General features: G+C 40.4%; 1 protein-coding gene across 3 annotated transcripts in view; it reads right to left on the bottom strand.

Moving 5' to 3' along the window:
• LOC136435711 (uncharacterized) overlaps positions 1-22,403 on the bottom strand; it is a 41,171-nt gene that overhangs the window by 1,254 nt on the left and 17,514 nt on the right. For all 3 annotated transcript variants that reach the window (XM_066429378.1, XM_066429379.1, XM_066429380.1), the window contains exons 11-32: positions 20,579-20,696; positions 19,860-19,993; positions 19,275-19,408; positions 18,999-19,026; positions 18,661-18,828; positions 16,901-17,071; positions 15,714-15,893; positions 15,199-15,323; positions 14,929-14,985; positions 14,576-14,648; positions 14,252-14,306; positions 13,835-13,901; positions 13,043-13,197; positions 9,624-9,744; positions 7,020-7,148; positions 6,178-6,293; positions 5,038-5,112; positions 4,601-4,686; positions 2,862-2,931; positions 2,054-2,200; positions 1,205-1,390; positions 274-452 (exon numbers count right to left, since the gene is read on the bottom strand). In XM_066429378.1, coding sequence (XP_066285475.1) covers positions 274-452; positions 1,205-1,390; positions 2,054-2,200; positions 2,862-2,931; positions 4,601-4,686; positions 5,038-5,112; positions 6,178-6,293; positions 7,020-7,148; positions 9,624-9,744; positions 13,043-13,197; positions 13,835-13,901; positions 14,252-14,306; positions 14,576-14,648; positions 14,929-14,985; positions 15,199-15,323; positions 15,714-15,893; positions 16,901-17,071; positions 18,661-18,828; positions 18,999-19,026; positions 19,275-19,408; positions 19,860-19,993; positions 20,579-20,696 — 2,574 coding nt within the window. The remainder of the gene's footprint in view (positions 1-273; positions 453-1,204; positions 1,391-2,053; positions 2,201-2,861; positions 2,932-4,600; positions 4,687-5,037; positions 5,113-6,177; positions 6,294-7,019; positions 7,149-9,623; positions 9,745-13,042; positions 13,198-13,834; positions 13,902-14,251; positions 14,307-14,575; positions 14,649-14,928; positions 14,986-15,198; positions 15,324-15,713; positions 15,894-16,900; positions 17,072-18,660; positions 18,829-18,998; positions 19,027-19,274; positions 19,409-19,859; positions 19,994-20,578; positions 20,697-22,403) is intronic.

Here is a 22,403-nt window from a genome sequence, read left to right as displayed (position 1 = left end):
ACATTCACACACATACATACATACAAACACACATTCATACATTAACACACATTATGTACAGTCGTACATATACGCACAGACACCCCATGGTCCCGTATTCTCCAAGCAGAGGTTTCGGTCGAGTTGGGTAGGAGTGTCCGGGATTTCTCCGTGAAGGGAGAGAAACGTTAAAAGTCCCAGACACTCCTACCTCACTCGACCGAAACCTCTGCTTGGAGAATAATGGTACTGATCCACTCCTTGCTAGACCAATAAGGGGACATCGTTACGTACTTGTTAGCCATGTTGTGCGTGGCGTCGGCGTTCCATTTCTCCAGACTGGTCGTGCTGGTGCTCTTGGTCATGCCGCGCTGCTTCATCTTCAGTGCGCGCAGGCGCACCATGTTGGGAGCCGTCTTCAGCGTGTCCAGCGTCGACAGGGCCTCGACTTCGTCCAGAATCTCCTGCGGTACCTGTGGATAAAGTCAGGGGGCGTTAGTACACCATTCTGTCTAGGACTATTCCCAAGAAAACATTACTGGGTCTTTTGTATACATATGATATATCTTCTCCAACTTTTAATTTCTAACCCTGGCAACATCATCGTCAAAAATTTAGCAGTTTCTCAATGTTGTTGCTTTTGTGTTGTGTTTTGCAATACCATCTAAAATATGTGTGCGAGGAAGCCCACATGCTATCACTTTATACAACCCAGTCGTACGAGCTTTCGATATTCCTTAAAATAGACTAAACCTGTTCAGAAACGTACTGACCGAACAACTAACAAAAGGAGTATACCTAAAACGTAGTCTCTGCCAGACTAACAACACTTGCTATAGGAGGAATAACTTTTTCGAGGGGACTTTGGGCACCACAGAGTTTCATTTGCCGAACTATGTTTGTTCTTGCACCGGGTTCACTCTCCTTCTCAATTATTCACCCCATTTTTGCCGAATTCTACTGTCCATAACCTGGTGGGGGCTACCTAAAGACCCCCTCTTACTGGACCCGCGGCACGCTGGCGATACTCAACGAATTTCATCGACAAATACGAATCTTTTTAAGCTTTGTGTGCTTTGTTGTCTTTTTGGTCATACTTGTACGTTTTGAATGATATTCCCATTATAAAGTCAAGGGTAACACGAATCCACTTAAGTTCAGTCCAATCCTGGTACAGTGAGAGGAGGGGTTAAGACTATTTAGCCTTTGCAGAACATCCACGTACCTTGAACGGTTTCATGGAGGCGGCAGCCAGTCTGAGCGGCAGTCCGAGCGGCATCTGGTCGCGCATGACGGGCGAGCCGACGCGCATGGCGTACTTGTTGCGTGAGTTGTCCAGTGGGTTGTCACAGATCTTCTCGTGCATGGACAAGAACAGTGGGATGTACGCCATGTAGTCCAGGAACGACACCTGAAAAACAACAAAATCACAACATAACTTCAGACCTAGCCTGGTCCAAGTCTCTAGGGGTCGGCTTAGGGATGTTTACCGGCCCCGGTCTGCTTTATTGAGCCGTTTCTGTCAGCCTGTCTATTTAGCTGCCATATAGAATTTCGCAGCCTTTCTACTTTAGCTGCCATAGAGAGTTTCGCCGCCTAGGGGGCAAGCTAATTTAGTCCAAGGCCCTAAACCCAACCCCGAGCAGCTAAGCTGTCTGGGCTGGCTGGCATCACTCCCAACGCCGTAGAGATATCGGGGAGCCCCCGATAGTATCTTCAGGCTACTTCAGACCCCAATGGACTTCAGGTGGGATCGTGTGGCGTAACGACAGGGTGCTCGGCCCGTAAACCAAGCGGTTCCGGGTTCGAATCTCCCTGACGCCACCGATGTTGTGCCCTTGCCAAAGGCACTTTACACGACTTTTTTCACTTCACCCAGACGTAAAAATGGGTATATCTGTCTTCTGTACGTGGCACTGTTAAAATGAGTTATGGAAAACTTGAGTGCAGTGCCACGCCGTCCTTGTCTGTCTAAAAGTGAAGTAAAAAAAAAAAAAAACCTCGATGGAGTGCGTGTCACACTTAACACTTATCAAAAGGTATTTCTGACCGTTGAAACGTAAAATCTACTGACCTCTCTGTACTCGTTGATCTGTATCCTGGACATGATGTACTCCTCCTGGTACCGGTTCAGACCGCCCGCGATCAGCTCGATCCGGAGTGAGTCCGCCTTGATGTAGTTCGCGCTGCGGTCAGAGTTCACGTTACAGTAGAACATCGCCTAATAGGGACAACAACAATGGTGGTAAGCTTTGTACGTCGCACAGGCCTACAAAAAATGTATTTCTGTTAACACCAACCAACGCAAATATCTCACAAAACGTCGGGAATTTCATATTCCACTTGCAATGCACTCAAAAAAGAAATCAAACCAAATAAAAGTTGCTAAGATTAGAAGTAGCACTAGTTGACGACTTTCATTTTACTTTGGGTTTATTTCCTTACTGTGCTTACTTACTATATAGACTTACTGTGCACTATACATTATTATCATCATTATCTCATTTCCTTGTATTCTTGCAGTAAGCCTCCGGGCATGAATTTGCAATAAAGTTATTAGTACACTAGTTACGTGAAATTTGAAAAGACAATAAATTTGAACCAACATGGAAACTATTCTTTATATGAAAAAATACCGTATGCTATCTGTAGAATTCAAACTTTGGACTAATAAAAGTAAATAAAAATAGACTTTGCTTGAAGACATTGACCAAGATATCATGCAAAATCTTCCTGATTACGTGCAAGCGCACTAAAAGTAACCTTAATGGTTCAATATCACGAGTCAGTATACAATGCCAGCAGCGTATGGGTTCCACCAAGGGCTTCCTATTGTTATTACAAAGCAATGATACCGGTAGCTATAGGTGGCGCTTCAGTACCTTGTAGAGCGCCATTTTCCTCTCTATGTCCATCAGGTTAGTCAGCTCCATCCAGTATTTCTCCTTGTAACTGTTGAAGTGAACACATAGAACGATAAATCTCCATGACAATCACATATGATATTCAGTATACTAATCTATCTCGTTATCTTTAAGATATGCATTTCCTATAATATAATAGATCCCATTTTGACGTAATTTTACCTTTTCTTTCAAATGATGCGACATATAAACTACGCACAAAAAGTTCGGAAACTTAACTTTGGTTGATCATATCTCTGTTGTTTTTATACCGATTTTGATGCATTATATATCATTATAAAGCTTGTGTGATTCCCTGTTCTATGATACCAAACTTATTGTGATTGAAAACCCACGGAACAAGTACCAGGACTAATAACGTGAGTGGGTCACGGAGAAAAAGTGCCCCAAATTCCCTGTTGGTGTCATACGCGCGCTGTGACATCCTATCGGTATGGGCGCGGATGATGATTCAATATATTGTTTCCTCAGGTTCTAATGTTATTTTTAGAACACAGACCATCCAAGATTATTTCTAGCACACAGAACATCCAAGGTTATTTTTAGCACATCGAAGATCCAATTGCACCACATAAACACCTGCGTCCTGCAACGGTATCGTCATCCACAGGCGTTATTTTTTGTTATTGTTTCACAACAAACATTGGGGTATGGGGAGGCATAACCTCCAGGGGAAAGACAAGACCTGTACCAGGAACCCTCAATGCAGAAAGATATCGTGACACAATACTTGATCCGGTGGCCATCCCTTTCCTCCATAACATGGGGCCGAATGCCTTGCTGCAAGATGATAACGCCCGCCCACACCGGGCAGGGATCATCGCCGACCATCTCCAGCATGCAGGTGTAGAGAGGATGGAGTGGCCCTCTAAGAGCCCGGACCTGAACCCCATCGAACATCTATGGGATCAGCTTGGGCGAGCTGTCCGTGCAAGAGTGACCGAGAGAACAACGCTGGCTGACCTAGGACGACTGCTGGTGGAGGAATGGGACGCTATCCCACAGTATCGCATTGCGCGACTGGTGACGAGTATGAGGAGGAGGTGCCGTGCTGTAGTGAGAGTGCGTGGCTGGGCCACCCGTTACTAAGACTCCTTGCTAACCCGTTACTAAGACACAGATTGTTGGTTTTGATAAAGAATAAACTTAGCTTTCATGAATATGTCTTGTTTATTCTTGTTGATTTTTCACAATACCCTCGTACAGAAGTCAATATCAACAGAAGAATATGTACGGAATAGCATGTTTGACTATAGTAAGGTAATCTGGGCACTTTCTTTCTTCGACCCACTCACTTTAGCAGGCCTTATGCTCGTTTCATGAACTCGCAATCACAATAAGTTTGGTATCATGGGAAAGGAAATCAAATAAGCTTTTAAATGATATGTAATACATTGAAATCGGTAAAAAAATAACGGAAATATGATCGACCAAAGTTAAGTTTCCGAACTTTTTGTGCGTAGTTTATATGTTGATATAAAAGGTGAACATTGTTTGTCAGTTGTTATGTATTATGAATTTTTTAAATCTTTATTTAGATTTTTCAATAACAATGAAATTTACAGATACATGTGAACACAAAAACAACTAAAAAATGTGTAATATTGATTATCTTAATTAATGATTTAACTTCATTGTCCAAGTGGTATCATGACAGTATATCATAACTAATATTTTACTAATGCCTTATAACTTACTCTAATGTACACATCCGCTCACACAAGGCCGCGATGACAGCGAACATCCTAAAGGTCACGTGAGTCGAGTCATCTATACCGAGAACCTGGGTGGGCGGAAAGGGAGAACGTCATGATTTTGTGATAATAATCAGTAACGCCAGATCTAGTGCAATACATATCCAGTGGTTCTTAACAACCCGATTTACCAGCATGGATTATTATGAGGTTATTATATTCTACTGTTTAAGTTCGCTTAGTCTCTTTGCATCCATAGATGACATTTGTGATATGTGAAGCTTACCCTGAGAACCACTACGATGCATGCATTACGACGTATTGTAAAGTATAAATGTTGTGTAAAAATATATGTTTTCGTGTGTATTTGAGGGAAACTGTATCTAAGGACTACATAGAGGATAGTTAGGAGAAAGGAGTAGAAAATGTGTTAAGCATACCCTGAGGACATAGTCCGTTTGTTTCCTAGAGACGTTCGTGATGCTCTGGATCCCCTCCAGGGCGATCCGAGTTTCCTGAAAAGTAAAAGCAGAAACGCCAGGCGTGAGTGATACGAACATTATGAAAGGTAAAAGCGTGTTCACTTTAACACATACAAATTCTTCCGCGACAGGGATCCGTGGTAGTGCGCGACAAAAAAAGTGACGAAAGGGTTTCGAGTGTCGAGGTCTGGGTTTGAGTTCACATTTTTCATAATATGAAATGATTTTAAACACCAACGAGCCTTTTAAAAAAACGTAAGAATCGATGTGTTTTTGGTGAATATTGATTCTGGGATCGAGTCGTATTTCTAGGTAACCGTCCGCGTATAAAGTGATCCGCCCTTTTGCCCCAGATTGACCTTTGTTGCGTTCTGTAGGCCTTATTGCCATACCTCTCGCGTCGGGTTATTGTAAAAATCTTTGCTTAAGTTACTTAGATATTCACACGCATTTTGGTAGCATGTCAGAGATTTGAATACTGCTTGTCAGAGAAACCTTTGGCTCGAGCTAGCACACCTGGCGGCACTTCAAACCTGAATAGCCAGGTGTCATGCATCTTTATCTGGAGGTGATGTATATTGCGACTAAAATATTGTGCAAACAAATGCATCTGTAGAGCACAGCCAAGTCATAGGTGAAATAGAAAATGGGATCAATGATGGTATAAGATATTATCATTAGTACGTACTACGTAGTCTTCAGTACGACATTATAACTTCTTTTTTTTGCTTGATAAGCAAACTTCATTCGAGATTCTCCCGTTGATTTTGGACGTTGCCTTGTTTGGCTTTATTGGTTACCGACGTTCCAACATTGTTGAGCAATAATATTTATTACTAAGCTCATGAAGTGAAACACTATTAAGATAATACATAAAGATTGAAAATTTTAGCTAGCCTGATATTAATGCTATATTTAGAAGCGTTCATTTAGAATCTAAAACCCGGCTTGTTGGTGGAGGATGTTACTTTCGTCCACGTCTTTCATGATGAAAGCCTGGCAATTTGTCTATAACATTACGTTTCACCAGTGGGTCACACCAAAAGCGGAGCTTAGGTAGCATGATGAAATTTAATAAATACCGGACAAGAGCCCTACCTGTAAGTTGAGGATGTTATCCTCATCCAGATCCTCCACGATAAAGGCCTTGGCGTACCCCTCCAGTTTGTTCCGGTCGATGAGGTGGTAGTGGGACAGGAAGTCTATCGAGGAGTCTATTGGGGTGTGAGAAAAATAAAAATTAGTCATTATTATTATTGACACATTCAGTGTAACACACACAACAAGTAATGTACAAAAAGGGTGATTGATAAATTGGTTTTTAAAGCCAAATATCAAGGAACCTTTAAATGCATGTCGTCCAAACATTTAATAGAGATATGCCACACTTAGTCTTAAACACCGAAGGTCGGGGATTGAGGTTGTACTGAAAAGACAAACCTCCCATTGAAAAACACGTCTGTCCTTTTATATCTACTATAACCGAAAAGCGAGGAGAAGTAGAATTTATCTAATGATAGTCATATTCTTCTATATCCGTTAACTATACTTGTATTTTGTCTTGTTGTGGCCTGTACTTAGCCAAGTGTGGCAGAAATGTGCAATAAAGGCTTTCATTCATTCAATAATAGATAAGAACGAAAGGTTACCAAAAATGAAAATCTAGCGCTTTCCCATTAGCCTATGTCTGTGAGAAAAAAATGTCGTCTACATTATCAATATTTTAGAATTTAGAAATAAATCCTCAATAGCACTATTGCTATAGACATCCTTATTACAATTCTTAATTATTGCCCTTTTTGTCTATATCTATGAGGAACATGTCTTCGTGGTGATCATTGTGTAAACCCTTTGGGTATAAATTCTCTGTAAAATTATATAGCCACATAAATCCTCATAGAATTATTATTACCATCGCTAACACATTACAAAGTACTCACCTCTTTCGTCGATGTCTGTAAGGAACATGTCGTCGTCCAGTTCACAGGCTGCGATGAGGTTCTTCAGTCTCTGGAGCATCTGTTCCCCTCCCTTCCGGAATATCTGGTTCACCCGTCGAAGGCCCGTCACTAGTTTGATAATAGTAGCAACCGACTTAAAATTGCGATTTCTAAGACCTTTCAACATTTTTCTTCACTTATATTGCCTCCACACACAGAGAAAAATATCACAAGGAAACAGATGTCAAGATTTAGCTGTCCGAGTACGAATGTTCCGCAAAGAGCCCGCAATGTTCATCTGAATTTGCTCGCTGAAGCCGTATGGCATAGAATAGCATATCGGCGTTTGATTATGTTATAACGATCTTGGTTTCTAAGTGCATTGTAAAGATGCCTAGGCGGTACCATTCGAAGAATATTACGGGTGCCAAGTATCCAACAAGACAACCTTTTAATAGAAGATAAAAGACAGCGGGATATTTTCAAAGTATGAGGGGATCTCAATATTTTTTCAAATTTTACAAATTGACGAAAGATCAAGTAATTATCAAAGTTTCTTTTTGTTGTGTCTATATCGTTTAAATGGGTCGTCCCAAGCGTTGTCAGGTAGGTCTAATTTTTCATGTGAATTGCTTTATGTAAGATAACATTAATCAACAACGCATTTACGTCATCTGAGACAGGTTGTAGGTACCAAGTATTATACAACCTTCTGTTGTTGCCACTGACACAGAGATTTATTTCTCACCATTTCTTTTATATGATTTATGTCTAGACACTTCTATGATTGTTTTCTCATGTTACTTAGTGCTTGTCTATTATGTACTTTAAAAAAGCACCTCGTCTGGTCAAAACTAATACATGAACTACATTTTAGTCTTGGGGGAGTTTGGTATCGTTCAACCGATGTAACAAGCAGATCAAGATGACTAATATATAATACTTTGACAGTTTAAATTCCCGTGACAGTGACGTCATTCTGCTGAACTACATGACAGATTGCTCTGCTTTAGTGGAGAGCACGTAATGGGAATATAAATCTCGCAGTCACGATTTGTTTGCTTGTGGCCAATATGCCTGCGCATGTCAAGTAGAGTGGAGAATATTCCATTGACAGGTCAATGAAGGGGGTGACTAGAGCTCTGGTTTCATCTTCTATTCAATAAATGAGTCTTCCATTTATGCTACTTACTATAACTGTGGTCGCGCATTTGTAAGGTCAAATACAAGAAGTGAGTGATTCAGTCATTCTGCCCAAAGAAGTCCAAGGTGATACTGATAGTAAAACAAAAATTGGGCCCATTTCCTCTACACCGTTGGAAGAAAGGTTTGGTTCTTCTACGACGTCGTTTTACAGATCAAAGTTAGCTTCTAGTCTGACATGCCTCTTCCTTTTCATTTTTTTTAAATTTCTTTTCCAGCACTGACTTCGCCTCCAACTAATCTTCCCCCTTTTAAACACCGTAAAATAGTTCCATCCTGTTTGTGACCTCACGTAATCTCAGTTCTAAGGACATTCATTATCTCGTTGACCGTCGAGACGTGCGTACAATGGGGTTACATTCTGTTGCTGTCAGTCGTGATTCACTGTCTAGGGACATACAATGGTCACGTTCTGATGCTGTCGGTTGTGATTTATGGCCTTGAGACAGACAATGAGCCAATGAGAAGGGCGGACATAAAAGTCGGCTAATGTCGTACATGACTGGGTCCTTAGAATTTCGATTAAGACCTTCTTGAAATGAATCTCCTTGGAGATAGGTATTATTTACCTAACGAAACTTATTTAAGGTCTGTCCACTTTAAACATCACGGAACACGATATGAATAGGTTCTTACCCCTCCTTTGTAGATGTAGATAGTAACTTTCTTACATATACTTTTTTTAGTTCATACCTTCGTTTGAATTCAATGTCCACTGTGCCGTTACCATTACTGCTATCTAACATTTGAAAATTGTTTAAGGTATATCCAAATGATGGAGAAACAAAATACGTAACGTCGCAGTCTGCCAAGGTAGCCGTTGGACACCTACGTTGTTTAAGGTTATGCGTTAGACAGCAGGGAAGAAGTTTCTGTTGTATATGTATATATAAGGGCTGCGTACCGGTACTGTACCGTAAAAATTGATTCAGTACAGGTCCAAAATACCGGATCATGAAGTACCGGTACTGTACCGATATGAATTTACACCCAGTATGTGCTTTTTAGTGTGACTGATCTTCTGACCTCATGCAACACTAAACGGGACCAAAGTGATACCATGGAACAGCGTAACTAATATGCAACAGCTCATTCAGGAAGGCCGGGAGTTTTGATAGCAAGGCCAAGGGAGTTTGGCCGTAGGAAACCTAGTTATGTACTTTGGATAAAGATACTGACAAGTTGAAAACAGTTTACGTTTTTGTCATTGCAGAAGTTTAGAAAAACACATGTTAATTTTTCAAATTGTTCAGGTACAGGTACAGACCTGTACCTAAACCTCTATACCGGTACCTTTATCTGTTCCTGATGTTACGTGTAGGCACGCAGCACTAGTATATATGTTTAGTTTCCCTTAACGTTGAAAATGAATCTACATATATAAGTTAAAGGTAAACTCACGAGGTTCCTCCTCCCTGCCAGGCGGTCCGGTTCCAGGCTTCCGCTTCAGGACCTTCCTGACCGTCCGCACCACGTTCCCCTCCTCATCGATATACTCCTCAACTATCTCCTCCTCCTCGTACTGCGAGAAATATAAAAGCATGCTCGTCAACATCAACGTACTCCTTGATTTCCTATTATTCGTCCTAACAAATAAAGTGGTTTCGGGAAAAGAGTTGTCATTCTTGGTCAACACAGTCCAGACCAAATTACTAATAGATGGTAGGAATTAGACTAAGCAGCTTTAGATATTGAGAGTCTACCAGTTTTCTCTCGTTCTGAAATGAATAGAAAATTGGTCACGGCTAGAGAGGACAAGCCCATTCCAGAAAAGATATTTCGGGACGGAACTCGTTTAGACATGTATTTCAAAGAGACCACATGATTATTAGATTATAGCCTATGGCACATTCAATTTTCGCTCTTTTCGAAATAAAGAGAAAGCAGGTTTTATATGAATGCCATTATCTTCTCCGTTCGAAAAAACCCTTGATTAGCACAGCCTCTTCTTCCGAGTAGTTTACTTTTTGCACCATTTCAGCATTTTAGTCGTCAAAAAACTTAGCCTTCTATTAGTATAATATCAAGTAATAAGCAGTTAGCATGGTTGAGCATATCTATCTCATAGCCTGTAAATGTTCAATTTTAGGGTGATTTTAGGCTGATTTTAGTGGTCCTTAAACTATTTCCTATTCCTTTAGTCACCCACATCCGCAGTGCTGTCCCTCCGTTGTTCTTTGACGCGACAACACTTTTTCCCGATCGGCGTTTCCTTCGACTTCGTCAGAAGTCCCTCCATCAGGTCTTCAAGTGTGATCACCCTGCTACTCGGGAAGAGCGGATGTTCCTTCATCCTCCGTCTCCAGATTCCTCGCCTACTCAGCATCTTAATATTTCAGTCTTCGACGTCTAAAAACGACCCGAACTTAGTGTTCACAATCTAGAACTGTGACCAGTCTAGAACTGGCGGTTTCTCAGTTAGAGCAACTCCTCGCGAATGCCGACGTTGCTTAAAACGAATCTTAGTCGGCGTTTTTCAATAAAAGAACTGAAAAAAACTTATAACGTTTTTTGATGTTGGAAGAGTAACCAAGGTCCTTATGAATTTCGCCGTTGTAGACCCTCTTGTTACTGGTCGACTCGAACTCAGCGTTCTAAGCACAAGGATGGCCCGCACACTGACGTTTCTGCAGTTGGACGATTTCTAGGTTCCTCGTCAAGGCCGCCGTTGTTTGTTGACAGTGGTCGTGAGCTTGGTGCATAAACTTGGCCGCATCGCGTGATCACTACTGATTCAACACACCGACCTTGGAGTCCTCCCAACAGCTCCTTGTTCTCAGAAATGTTCAAGTTGATTCCCGTGTTCGATTCCCACACTGTGTACTAGGCATTGTCTTCTAAACGGCCTGAAATCTTATCATATGATCCAGAGTTGCAGTTATCATGATGGTTATTTTTTCTCAAATAATCAAGCTCTAAATCGTCCTAAGTAAGGTCTTCTTCAGACAAATTTAAATATCCAAATACTCTGGTAACCAAGCAACCAAACGGATGCAAAAGACATCCTTTGTCAAGGGTATTTGCCTCGACCTTTCCAGTATTCTCCTGAGGTCAAAACTTGAAAGCCACAAGTAACAGAAAGTACCGAAGGCCGTTTATCATCGTTAGTGACAGATCTCAATGCGGGGACGGGTGGTGTTTCAGCGGTCTCTATTGGTGTAAAACTAGTGCCTTTCTTGTTCACATTGTGACATCAATTTTCGGCATCATTTTCAGAATTATACATTCGTCATAGCAACATTGGGGGTGTCCCCGTGGTGTATTGCGCTTCTGTCACTTACCACATCTAGTTCTGATTACTTGGACCAGAATGCCCGAGTTCAACTCCCGGGTAGGACACCCCTGGATGAGAGACGCATTGAGTCACACCAAAGACTTTATAAAAATGGTACATACTTATGAAACAGTATGGAAGTTAAACACACTCCACTGCCAGTGGACTAGCCCCCTGCTGCAGTGATTGCACCGCAGTGTGGCCCAGGGCTATGAGACGGGGATGGGCACCTCCCTATACACCTTATGGTACATAGCAACATTGATGTGACGATAACGGTATTTTCTCAGTAGAAAGGTCAGTAGAAATTACTTTTCTCCATACTCTTATGTTTTTTATCCGGATCCTTATCCAAAGAAACTTTGTGTCTTTTTTCTGGCGATTATCATGGATGGATTTTCAAATAATAATTTGACTGTAGGTTTCAGTTGTTACACTTTCTTTCTTCCACGCACACAATCTTTTTGTGTGATTTGATTCACAATAAAGACATTGTCCCTTGTTTCCGGTTAATCCGATGTGACTACCCACGCCATTGTGTCCTCGTCCTTGTACCGCGGGAGTTGACAGAACCGGCGCGATGTTTGCCCAAGGGATCAGGTACGCAACTTTGACATTACGAACGGTCTGCATTCATTAGCTGTGTGGGCATGATGTATTCTGTTTCCTTCCATCCTGTAGGCTATTAGAAAATGATGTTGTGAAGCAATTTCAGTTTTACGTTCGTTTTGATATATATGCTTTCTGCAAGTATTCTAATGTTCAGCCATCCGTAAGATTTATTTATTTATTTATTCTATTCATTAATCTTTAATTCATAATTGCTATATCTTATTCAGCATTCGTTGTCAGTACTATTCAAGAGAATGATGTTTAAGACTAACTTTTTCTTTTTTTAAAAAAATAATATGATAAACATAAAGTCTATCGCAGTCTCATCTATAGTGAGGGCGGTTTGGGCGCCTCTCTATCCACTCCTGACTGACGCGTCTTTAGGGCTGACCCCAAAGTTGCGTTGCGCAGTGGAGTACAAAATATTCAATAACCTTTATAGTCCCTACTTAAAATCTTTAAAACCTTTCTTTTGCTTGACATTTTTTGCCCAATCTGGATACTTTTTTTGGTTAGAGGGAACAGGTAGGGTCTTAGCTTTCCCGTTTTGGTTGAAATTCTTTTGTTTAGTTTGCCATTTTAGTCGGCGTAAGGATAGGTGTGAGTTGTTGGGTCATGCGGAGGGATACATCAGAAATCTAGAGTCAAAGGTAAGGGTTTCCTTGAAACTGGCAGCTTTCCTCGGAGTTTGAGCTGTACAACCCTCTGTTTTCTTTGCATGGTTATCAACTAATCCCTTGTGACTTTGCAGTGTAGAAGAATTTTTAAGATTGAAGTTTGGGCTAGTACTTTCATGAAGCCTTGTTTCAGTGTATCTTAACATGCTTTCATATATATGGGTAGTCATTACTTTGAGGTCAGCCCTATAATCTACCAACATGGCGAATGCTTAAATCACGTGACTCCGAAGAGCCAATCGCTATCACAGTCTTACCTCTGGTGAGGGTGGTTTGGGTTCCAGGCCGGCATCTATCCGCTCCCTGCGCCGTTTGGCCTTCCCCTCCCAGTCGTACCGCTCCTTACTGATCTTCCCGTCTTTGATTCTCCGCCCAGACTTGGTCAGTCTGATGATGTTACCGAACTCGTCCACTAATGCAAAAAAATTTATAGAACTAGAGTTATGTATTTGTGCTACATATACTTCAGGTTTGCTATGTTAGTTTAGCGATTACGGGGTCTTTTTATAAATATGAATTGGAATTTTTTTCTTTTATTTGAGTTGAATGTGTGAAAGTTGTGTGCCGATTTGTTAAAAATAGAGAGAACGCTAGCGGCCCCTAGAACACCCCTCCCAATGAAATTGTAGGGCTACCCTGCCCACAAAATCATGATGGCGGCCACCACACATGCCGACGAAACCAGCAAAGGTTTTGCTACGCAAACCTGTAATCAGCTATTGCTGTTGGTAAAATCAGTATCTATGTAATGCACATTAGAATAGAGTGGTAGCTAGATGAAATCAAAACGTATAGAAATATATCATTTTATTTTTGGATTTGGGAAAGGTGCGATTACATAGCATCCTACGTATACAGTCAAGTCATAAAAATCATACAGTGTCACCCATCAGCAATTTCACAAAAGTAGACGTCAAGCGCAGTTCAATTTATCTGTATGGAAATTCTGCCTGAAAAAATAGATAAAAGGAAAAAGACACGGTGTCCCGAGTACAAAGTACATTGTTGTACTTTCTAACTTTTAGGAATAAGTACGGAGGTATACTTACTGACTTCCCGAAACACCATTTTTTCTGCCTCCGCGCTTCCAACCGAGTCGTACTCTGTGTCAGCCGACTGAAATGTAAAACAGAACAAAGAAATGAACATAACATACCTCACGACATTTTGTACATAATCATGGTCTAAAAATGTATCCATAGGCGAGGGTTCAAAGGCACATCACCGATACAGAATTAGAAATCATTTAGTCAAAATTAGTTTTCTCTTTCCATGATTTGTCAGTTTTACGTAGTTTCAGAACCATTGTTTTAGATTTGTATTAGAAATCCTGTGTGTCATTATATGAACATTACCATGTATTCTGTACCTATATGCCTGTACAAGAAAAGGTTATTATTATTGTTATTGTTATTGTTGTTGACCTTTTAATGATGATGTAAATTCTAGATCAATCTGCACCCTACCTTTTGTCTGTATTTCCACTTCTTGTCTTTCTTCTTCTTAACTTTCTTTGTTCCTCTGCAAAAAGAATCAAGGGGAAATATTTAGAGCATTATCTCTTAGACCATAAAAAATATAGGTATGGAATCATTTGGTGATATGCGGTTGAGTGGTTATATGGACTCAGTAGAATGTGGCCTGTAGATATCATACATTAATACTAATTTTCTGTGTTAAAACTCAATCCCTGGTAAAGGTCAAGAAAAAAGAGTGAATCAAGTTATTATCTGCCATACAGTATTGTAATGCATTATCCATTTATTGATATATTGATTTATTGAACTTACACTTTGACTTTTTCTATCGTTCCGTCCGCTCTTATCCTCTCTTCGTAGATGGATTCTTCTGTCTCCGTTTCACCTGTTAAAGGAAAGACATTTCAACCATAGCATCACACCATCAATACTATAAAAGACGTGCACACGAAAGCAGGAAAAAAGAAAGTTCTATTGATATCATGTCAATGTTATGATTTTCGTAACCGGTGTTTTCTTTTGTGTTAAATCTTATCTGCAAACAATGTCGATTATTTAGTACAAATGTTATCATAACTAGTTGCTCATTTCTCACTGTTTAAGGAACTATTTTACAGTTTACGCCACAATTTTCTTCGGAAAATTAAAAAAAGGAATTAACGTACTGCTTGAACTGCTGAACCAGCCGCTCTTCTTCTTTTTCTTGTCCTTCTTTTTCTTAGCTGGAGAAAAAAATTAAAGGGTTCATGATATTGCTGTCAACAGCCAGATAGCTGACACATGCATTGTTCACAGGGTCTAAGTACAAGTAATGCATTTCCCCAAATTCAACTATGAACGAGCCCTATCAAAATCGCATAATAATAAGATATTAGAAATATTTATCCAAATAAAACTTGATTTTTTGTTATTTATCAAACAGTTTTAGTACTTACGCATTTTGTTTCCGTGTTCGTCATAGGTTGTTTCCTCGGAGCTTGAGCTGTAAGTTCCGTCCGCCCGGGGCTTCTTGTCTTTCTTCCCCTTCTTCCCCTTCTTACCCTTGTTCCAAGGGTCATTGCTGAAGGAAGTGAAAGAGAATAATCAGACATCATGGTATATAGTATCTATTTAAATCATATATCGCTACTGTGTATTAAATTCTTTCAATGTCGGTAGCATGAAGTGTTTTCCAAACCAAAGATGCTTTGTACCATAGGTCTGTTACCACTTGATTTATTGGTTGATTATCGGTACATCAATCGTATTGACAATAAGATTGTTTGATCGATCAATTGAATCTTTGATCAATCTATTGGTTGGTTCATCATTGTATATTTGATGGGTTGTCGTAGCCTATAAATTTATAACTGTAATCGATCTATGAAGTGCTTGATACACCAATCCATCCATAGATGGATTGATCCATTGATTCATTTTTTGATAAACTGATTTATAGATCGCTACTCACGGGTCGTCGTATCCGATGTCCCGCCCGTCCTTCCTCATCTTGCCGTCCCGCCGGGAGCCCTTGCCGTACTTGACGGCCGTCTTCCCGTCGCCCCACGTGCTCTCGTCCGAGGAGGAGTAGGAGCCGCGCCGCCGCCGCCTCACCTCCCGGTCTTTCCTTCTCTCTTTCTGCTCTTCTCTCCTGGGGGAGGAATGAATGGATGTATGGATGGATGGATGGATGAATGAATGGAGGAATAGAAAATAGATATATGAATCCATCAATCAATAGATGAATGTGAACGATTGAATGAATGAAAAATTGAGCAAATAAAATTGTTCGAATGAATGAATGAATGAATAAATGAATAAAAGATAAGGATGCATGAATATGAATGGATAGATGAATTATCAATTACTGCGTGTTACCCTTAGGGCCCTGTCACACTTGTGCGCATATGCAAGTCCGCATGAGTTGCGTATTAGCAAGTTTTTGTTTTAAGTTAAGTTTGCAGCCGAAGAAGTCATTTCTTTGGGTCGATAACTAGACTGCACAACGGTGGGTCAAAGTAGAAAAGAACTTCATTCCTGCAAACTTCATGTAAACCCAAATAATGTTCATGTGCAACTCATACGCACTTGAATATACGCACAAGTGTGACAGGGCCTTTAGCGGCTTAGGACCCTGTCACACTTGTGCGTATATACAAGTCCGCATGAGTTGCATTTTTACATGTTTTTGGTTTAGGTTAAGTTTGCAACCGAAGAAGTCATTTCTTTGGTTCGATAACAAGGCTGCACAACGGTGGGTCCAAGTAGAAAACAACTTCCCTGCAAACTTTACTTAAACCCAACTCATGCGCACTTGAATATCCGCTCAAGTGTGACAGGGCCTTTATGAGGTATCGAAATTACAATTGTTGATTATAAAAATAGGTAACGTTGGGTTTAGGTAAGTATATAGTGTGACATAACATGAAATTCTTTCAAGACATTGTGTCAATTTTATATATTTTTAGATACTGTGAATGTTTATCTTCTTCCAGAACAATTGGAAGGCATGAAGTTCTGGTATGCATTGATTCCAATTCATTTATGTGTGATGCGAAATATTTGTTTGAAGTTTAAAACGCTATCAAAACTCGTGACCACGAGTTTGATAACGTAAGCAATGTTTGGGTATGCAGATTCTACGTCATTAAAACTCACTTTATTCTTTTCTCCTCCCTCCTCTTCTCCCTGGCCACCTTCTTTTCTTCCCTCTTTTTTTCGTGCGCCTCGACCTTCGCTCGGTTCCGCTCCTTTCGGGCCTGTCGTTCTTCCTCGGTAATATTCGGGTCATCTTCGTCCTCCAGGTCTAAAACCGAACTCACTGTTGTACTGTAGCAGGAGTTGAACATACATGGTCATTATGATTGATGAATGACGCTTACATATGAAAAGCTGATCATGATTCCATTCGTGTGTAATATGAACCTGTCTGCTACACATTAAAAAAATAATAATAAATAACGGACTAGGAAGATTTTCAAGCGTTAGATTGAAAATTGATATATATTTAAAACCTACAAAAATCTCCAGTGCCGCATCACCATAAGAATTTATTTTATCGTTAGCATAGCAAAATATCTTCATGGAACAGTAATGGGCGAAGTATGCTATAAGTTATGAAACCGAAAATGTTAATTTCTCCTGACATTGATCTATTTGTGATGATCTTGTTTATGTGGGACAAGCACCGAACCTGAATATATGTTGAGAGATTCGCAAGTAAAATGTTAATATTTCACTGATCTGAATAAAGAAAAAGAGTGTAACGTACTCTTCGTCGCTAATGAGGGAATACCATGACTGTATACATGTCACAAGTAGAAACAGTAACTATTTTAAGCCCCCCTCTTACTGTACCCGCGGCACGATGGTGGCGTCACTGCGGCCGATCAACTTGACAAAGCACTAAGCGAATTTCATCGACAAAAATCGAATCTTTTTATTATGTTTAGCCATACCTAGTATGGCTCAACATATTGTTTTTGTTCATGTTCTTCTCCTGCCATATCTTCAAATGGAATCTACTCCGTCATTTTTGGGCCAAACGGCCTGAAATTTGGCATGTAGGTAAAGATGGCAAATACCCTCATGCTATTTTTAAATTTTGTTGAAACAGGCCTTAAAATAATTTTTATGGAGGTTTTTTTGGGGCATTTCTAGACAATTTTTATATTTTGGGCTCCTGTGCCCTGGTTTTGCAAGCAAGTGACTTGAAATTCGGTACAAGGGTGCCTTGAACATGTCCCGACAGGACTTCAATCACATTTCTGGTGTACATCACTTCAGAATGCTTCATTTTGGGGACTTTTGGGCCCATTTTCAGACCAAAAACATGCCAAAAGTGGTATCCCCGTTCCATGTTCTATTTGCTGCTGGCCAAGGAATCCATGTTCTATCTAAGGATCCCCGCGTTCCATTTGCTACTGGCCAAAGAACGCGTGTTCTATTTAGGTCACCTGAGGTCATATTGCAGGAGCACACGCAAGCCTTTGCAGTAAGAAGCTCTTGGGGTCTCGCAGAACTTGTAGAGAGAATTTTTTTGCACGGGTGATTTTGGAACAGTCAATTTATGCATCGGGAGGGAGATTGGCGAAGTATGATGCTCTCGCAAATGTTGCCTTTCTACATGCAGTTAATATTTCGATTTGCCCAGGTATTATTTTGGGACAGCCCACTTCTTGCATGGGGAGGAGTATGGCTAAACATGCTGTATTTGCTCAGGGGCAAATGACGGCCTTTCTAGTGTTTGTGTGTTTTGTTGTCCTTTTGGTCATACTTGTACGTTTGGAATGATAGTCCCATTATAAAGTAAAGGGTAACACAAATCCAGGTAAGAACGCAGCGACGCCGCCAGCGTGCCACGGGTCCAGTGAGTTGTATGGGCTTTCTACTGAGTTTAGAAGTAAACTGTATCGTACTCTGAATCGCTGCTGATGTCGGTGCTGTCCGAGCTGACACTCCGCCTCCTCCTGCCGTGCCGGTCCCGCCCGTGCCCCCGGCCGCGGCCCCGTCTGTCCCGCTTCTCCTTCTTCTTCTTCGGCTTCGCTCTTCCCTCAGAGTCGTACTCCGTCGACTCGTAAGAAGAACTGAGAAAGGAAAGAGGAGATTAAGTTTAATTTCGGGCTAAGATGAGTTCTTATTGTATGAATTGGCCAAAGGCAAATACCAAACGAAATAGACATTCCACACAGTTGAACAATAGAGCGAAAAGTCATTTTCGTTTATGACTAGGTGCAATTTTAATGAATATACTTACCTAGAACTATAGTAGGAGCTGGAATAACCTGGAAAAGTAAACAAAAGTCGATTAAAACTCATTTTAACACAATGCATTCTCACAAAGATTCAATTGGTTTTGTCCAAGGTGCTGAATCATGTATTGCACGTACGTTTAGGCAATGCAAAGGTTTTACTATGGGGAGCAGACACAGTAGCACTAACCACTGGGCTAAGTACACTGCTACTTTCAAGTGACTCTCCTAGTTACTGAAAAAAAAAAATACAGTAAAGGTTTGCAGAACAGATAACTTACTGCTGCCGCTGCCACGTCTCCTCCTCCGCCGGCCTCCACGGGACCGGCTGCGGCGGCTCCGGCCGTCCTTCCCGCGGCGCTTCCGCCTGCCACCCCCGCGGGACCCCGACCGGCTGCTGTAGTCACTGTACTCACTGCAAGTAAGGAAGATAAGTCAAACCCTAAACTAGGCATTGAATAGGCTGCTATTTTATAACTGTTCTCATAGGAGAAATATCAGGGGTGCCTAAGTATTCATACGGACTTTTTGGACTTCATAAGAGTTTCACGGAAGACAAACGATCCTTTCGTGTTTTTTTTTTTTTTTCGTTTCCAAGCATCCTCATTTGAGGTGATGCATGATGCTTTTTCAAGTAGCTAGTGGTAGTGCAATGTGGCTTCGCTACGGCTCGCGCTTTTGGACAAGTACACCGAATCACCCCTACTCTTTTCGATAAGTATGTTTGGTTCTTTTACTTGCAGAGGTTTGGCGCTTGAGGCTTTACGTCACCATCCGAAATGACGAATGCAATCCCTTACAACATGTCCGAGCTGGAATTGACCCCTAGGATCGCAGATTCGCAGTCCCAGCTCCGTAACACCCACCTGTAACTATTACCCTGACTGTCGTGACGCTTGTGTCGGCGCCGCCGATGACCTCTGGAGTCACGTGATCCCCTGGACCCCGACCTTCGTCTCCTGCCGCGTCTGCGCCGGCCTTTTCCTGACCCTCTATCGCTCTGTTGATAGAATTGATAAAACAATAAGTCTATAGCCCTGTAGGTTTCTATTAGTGCCACGATAAGGCTTTCATTTAAGCACACAATACTAAGAAAGTCTGGGTCCTTCTCGGTGTGAGCGGATTAAACCTTATATATTCTGGCCCGTGTTGACAACTTGGAAAGGTCATAGCCACCTGCTATGCCAATCCTTTCATAAATATGGTGAATCTTGATAAATAGATAAATGAATTGAACAGTCTATACTTTGTTTCGTAATATCTTTTCATGTCGTTTCTCCGGAAAGAAAATACTAATACTTTCTTTGCCACGCACTGAAATGTGTATAAATGGACAACGGTTAAAAAAAGCAGTACAAGTTCACTTCTCATCGTCACTAGGAATTGATAATCGTGTTCCTCAAGGATTCGTTCTCGTTACAGTTGTTTGTCGTTCAGTTTAATATCTAACGTCTCGTTGTCGCCACTAGCTGGTGATTTTGTGATTTTGTTGATTATGTTCCAATATAATTATATAAAATGGGCTCAGTGCATTCATTCAATATACATATACAAGCATTCATTTAAAGAAACGACTAAGACTCACATAAGAAGAATATGAAGAGTACGAGCCCTTGCTGTCTCTCCTCCGTCTGCCACCGCCACCACGACGACGATGTCGTCCTCTGCCACTTCCACTACCAGATCTAGACCTTCTGCGTCTCCTGAAAACGACATAATACACAGTTTTATTGACCATAAAGATGTACTTCAATTGGTAGTGGTAAGAAGTAACGCTAATTCAGGCTTACGCACACATGTAGCTATTTTCGCACCCTAAGCAACCCAGATTTCTAGTGAGACGCGAACCCCAACTCTAGAACTTCTGGGCCAGAAGAAGTATGAACAGTGATGTTTATTGTTTATTGTTTATTGTTTCTTCGCATATGTACAATACAATATAAAAACAAAGAGAAATAGAGTAAAGAATACATGCAGGAGAGGCCAGAAGCCTATACGGCTTTTCGGGGGCCTCCCCTAAACTACTCAAATGGGATTTTTACAAAATTATATATCATCGAAACTAAGAAAAACTAACGAAACAAGAAATTGGAATTTTAACATAAATCAATGAAACAAATGAAAAGAAGAGGAACTACAAAGTAAATTTTGAGTTGTAAACATAATAAGTATTATAATGAATAACAATTTATCAAGAAATAGGTCAAAATTATACAAAAATAACAAACATATGAATTATTTTGTCATCAGATACCAAAGGAAAAGTGGAAAACAAGGAAAACAAACAAATCAGGAGAAAGTAATACTTGGATGTTCTATGATATCTATCTTTAAAAGTTTTTTGAAACTAGGTAAAGACGAGTAGGACTGTAGAATTTGGCTGAGATTGTTCCATACGGTGGGGCCTCTAAACATTATTGTATTTTGTTTTTGAGTAGTTTTTGTCATAATTGATCTTAAAAGATTATGTTGTCTCGTATAGTGGTGATGGATATCTGAGTTGAAATTTAAAAGACCTTTGTATTGTTCAGGTAGGGAAGAGCTATTATGGACAATTTTATGGACAAATAAGGCAATTTGAAATTTATTAATGTCAAATACAGTCATAACATTTAAATCACGAAACAGAGCTGCTGTGTGTGCTGTGAATGACGCATTGGCTGCTATTCGTACAAAGCGCTTTTGAAGGAGGTAAACAGGATTGATGGATGTTGTGTACGTACTACCCCAAATTATGTTGCAATAAGTTAGATAAGGGTAAATCAAACTGTAATAAAGAACCATAAATATGTTTCGTGACAGCAAAGATTTGACTTTTCTAATGATGCCTATGTTTTTGGAAATTTTTTTGCAAACAAAATCAATTTGGTTCTTCCATGAAAGTTTCTCGTCTATAATTACGCCTAAAAAACGGGTGTGACTTACTTGATTGATAGCATTGTCATTAATATAGATCCTAGCCTTTTCTTTATCGTATTTCTTGTTCCTTCCTACAAAGATAATAAAATTAGTTTTTTTCACGTTAAGGGACAATTTATTTGCCTTAAACCATTGATTTATCTTATACAATTCATTATTCATAGATGTTACTAACGTGTCAAAATTTTTGTGGGACATAAATAAGTTTGTATCATCTGCAAATAACAGAGCAAATAATTTATTTGATACTGATGCCAAGTCGTTAACATAAATTAAAAACAAGAGGGGACCAAGAATGGATCCTTGTGGTACGCCACATGTTAAGACATTTTGGGAGGAAATATTATTTCTATTAGAGACGAACTGTTTTCTGTTAGTTAAGTAGTCTTTTAGCCAACGAAGGGCAGAGTCGGTAAATCCATAGGTGAATAGTTTGTTGAGAAGTATGTTGTGATCTACTGTATCGAATGCTTTGGAAAGGTCAAGAAATA

Source organism: Branchiostoma lanceolatum, chromosome 5 (assembly GCF_035083965.1).
Source record: "Branchiostoma lanceolatum isolate klBraLanc5 chromosome 5, klBraLanc5.hap2, whole genome shotgun sequence".
NCBI classification, from domain to species: domain Eukaryota; kingdom Metazoa; phylum Chordata; class Leptocardii; order Amphioxiformes; family Branchiostomatidae; genus Branchiostoma; species Branchiostoma lanceolatum.
The sequence above is the reverse complement of the archived record's forward strand: the minus strand, read 5'-3'. Positions and strand labels throughout refer to the sequence as shown.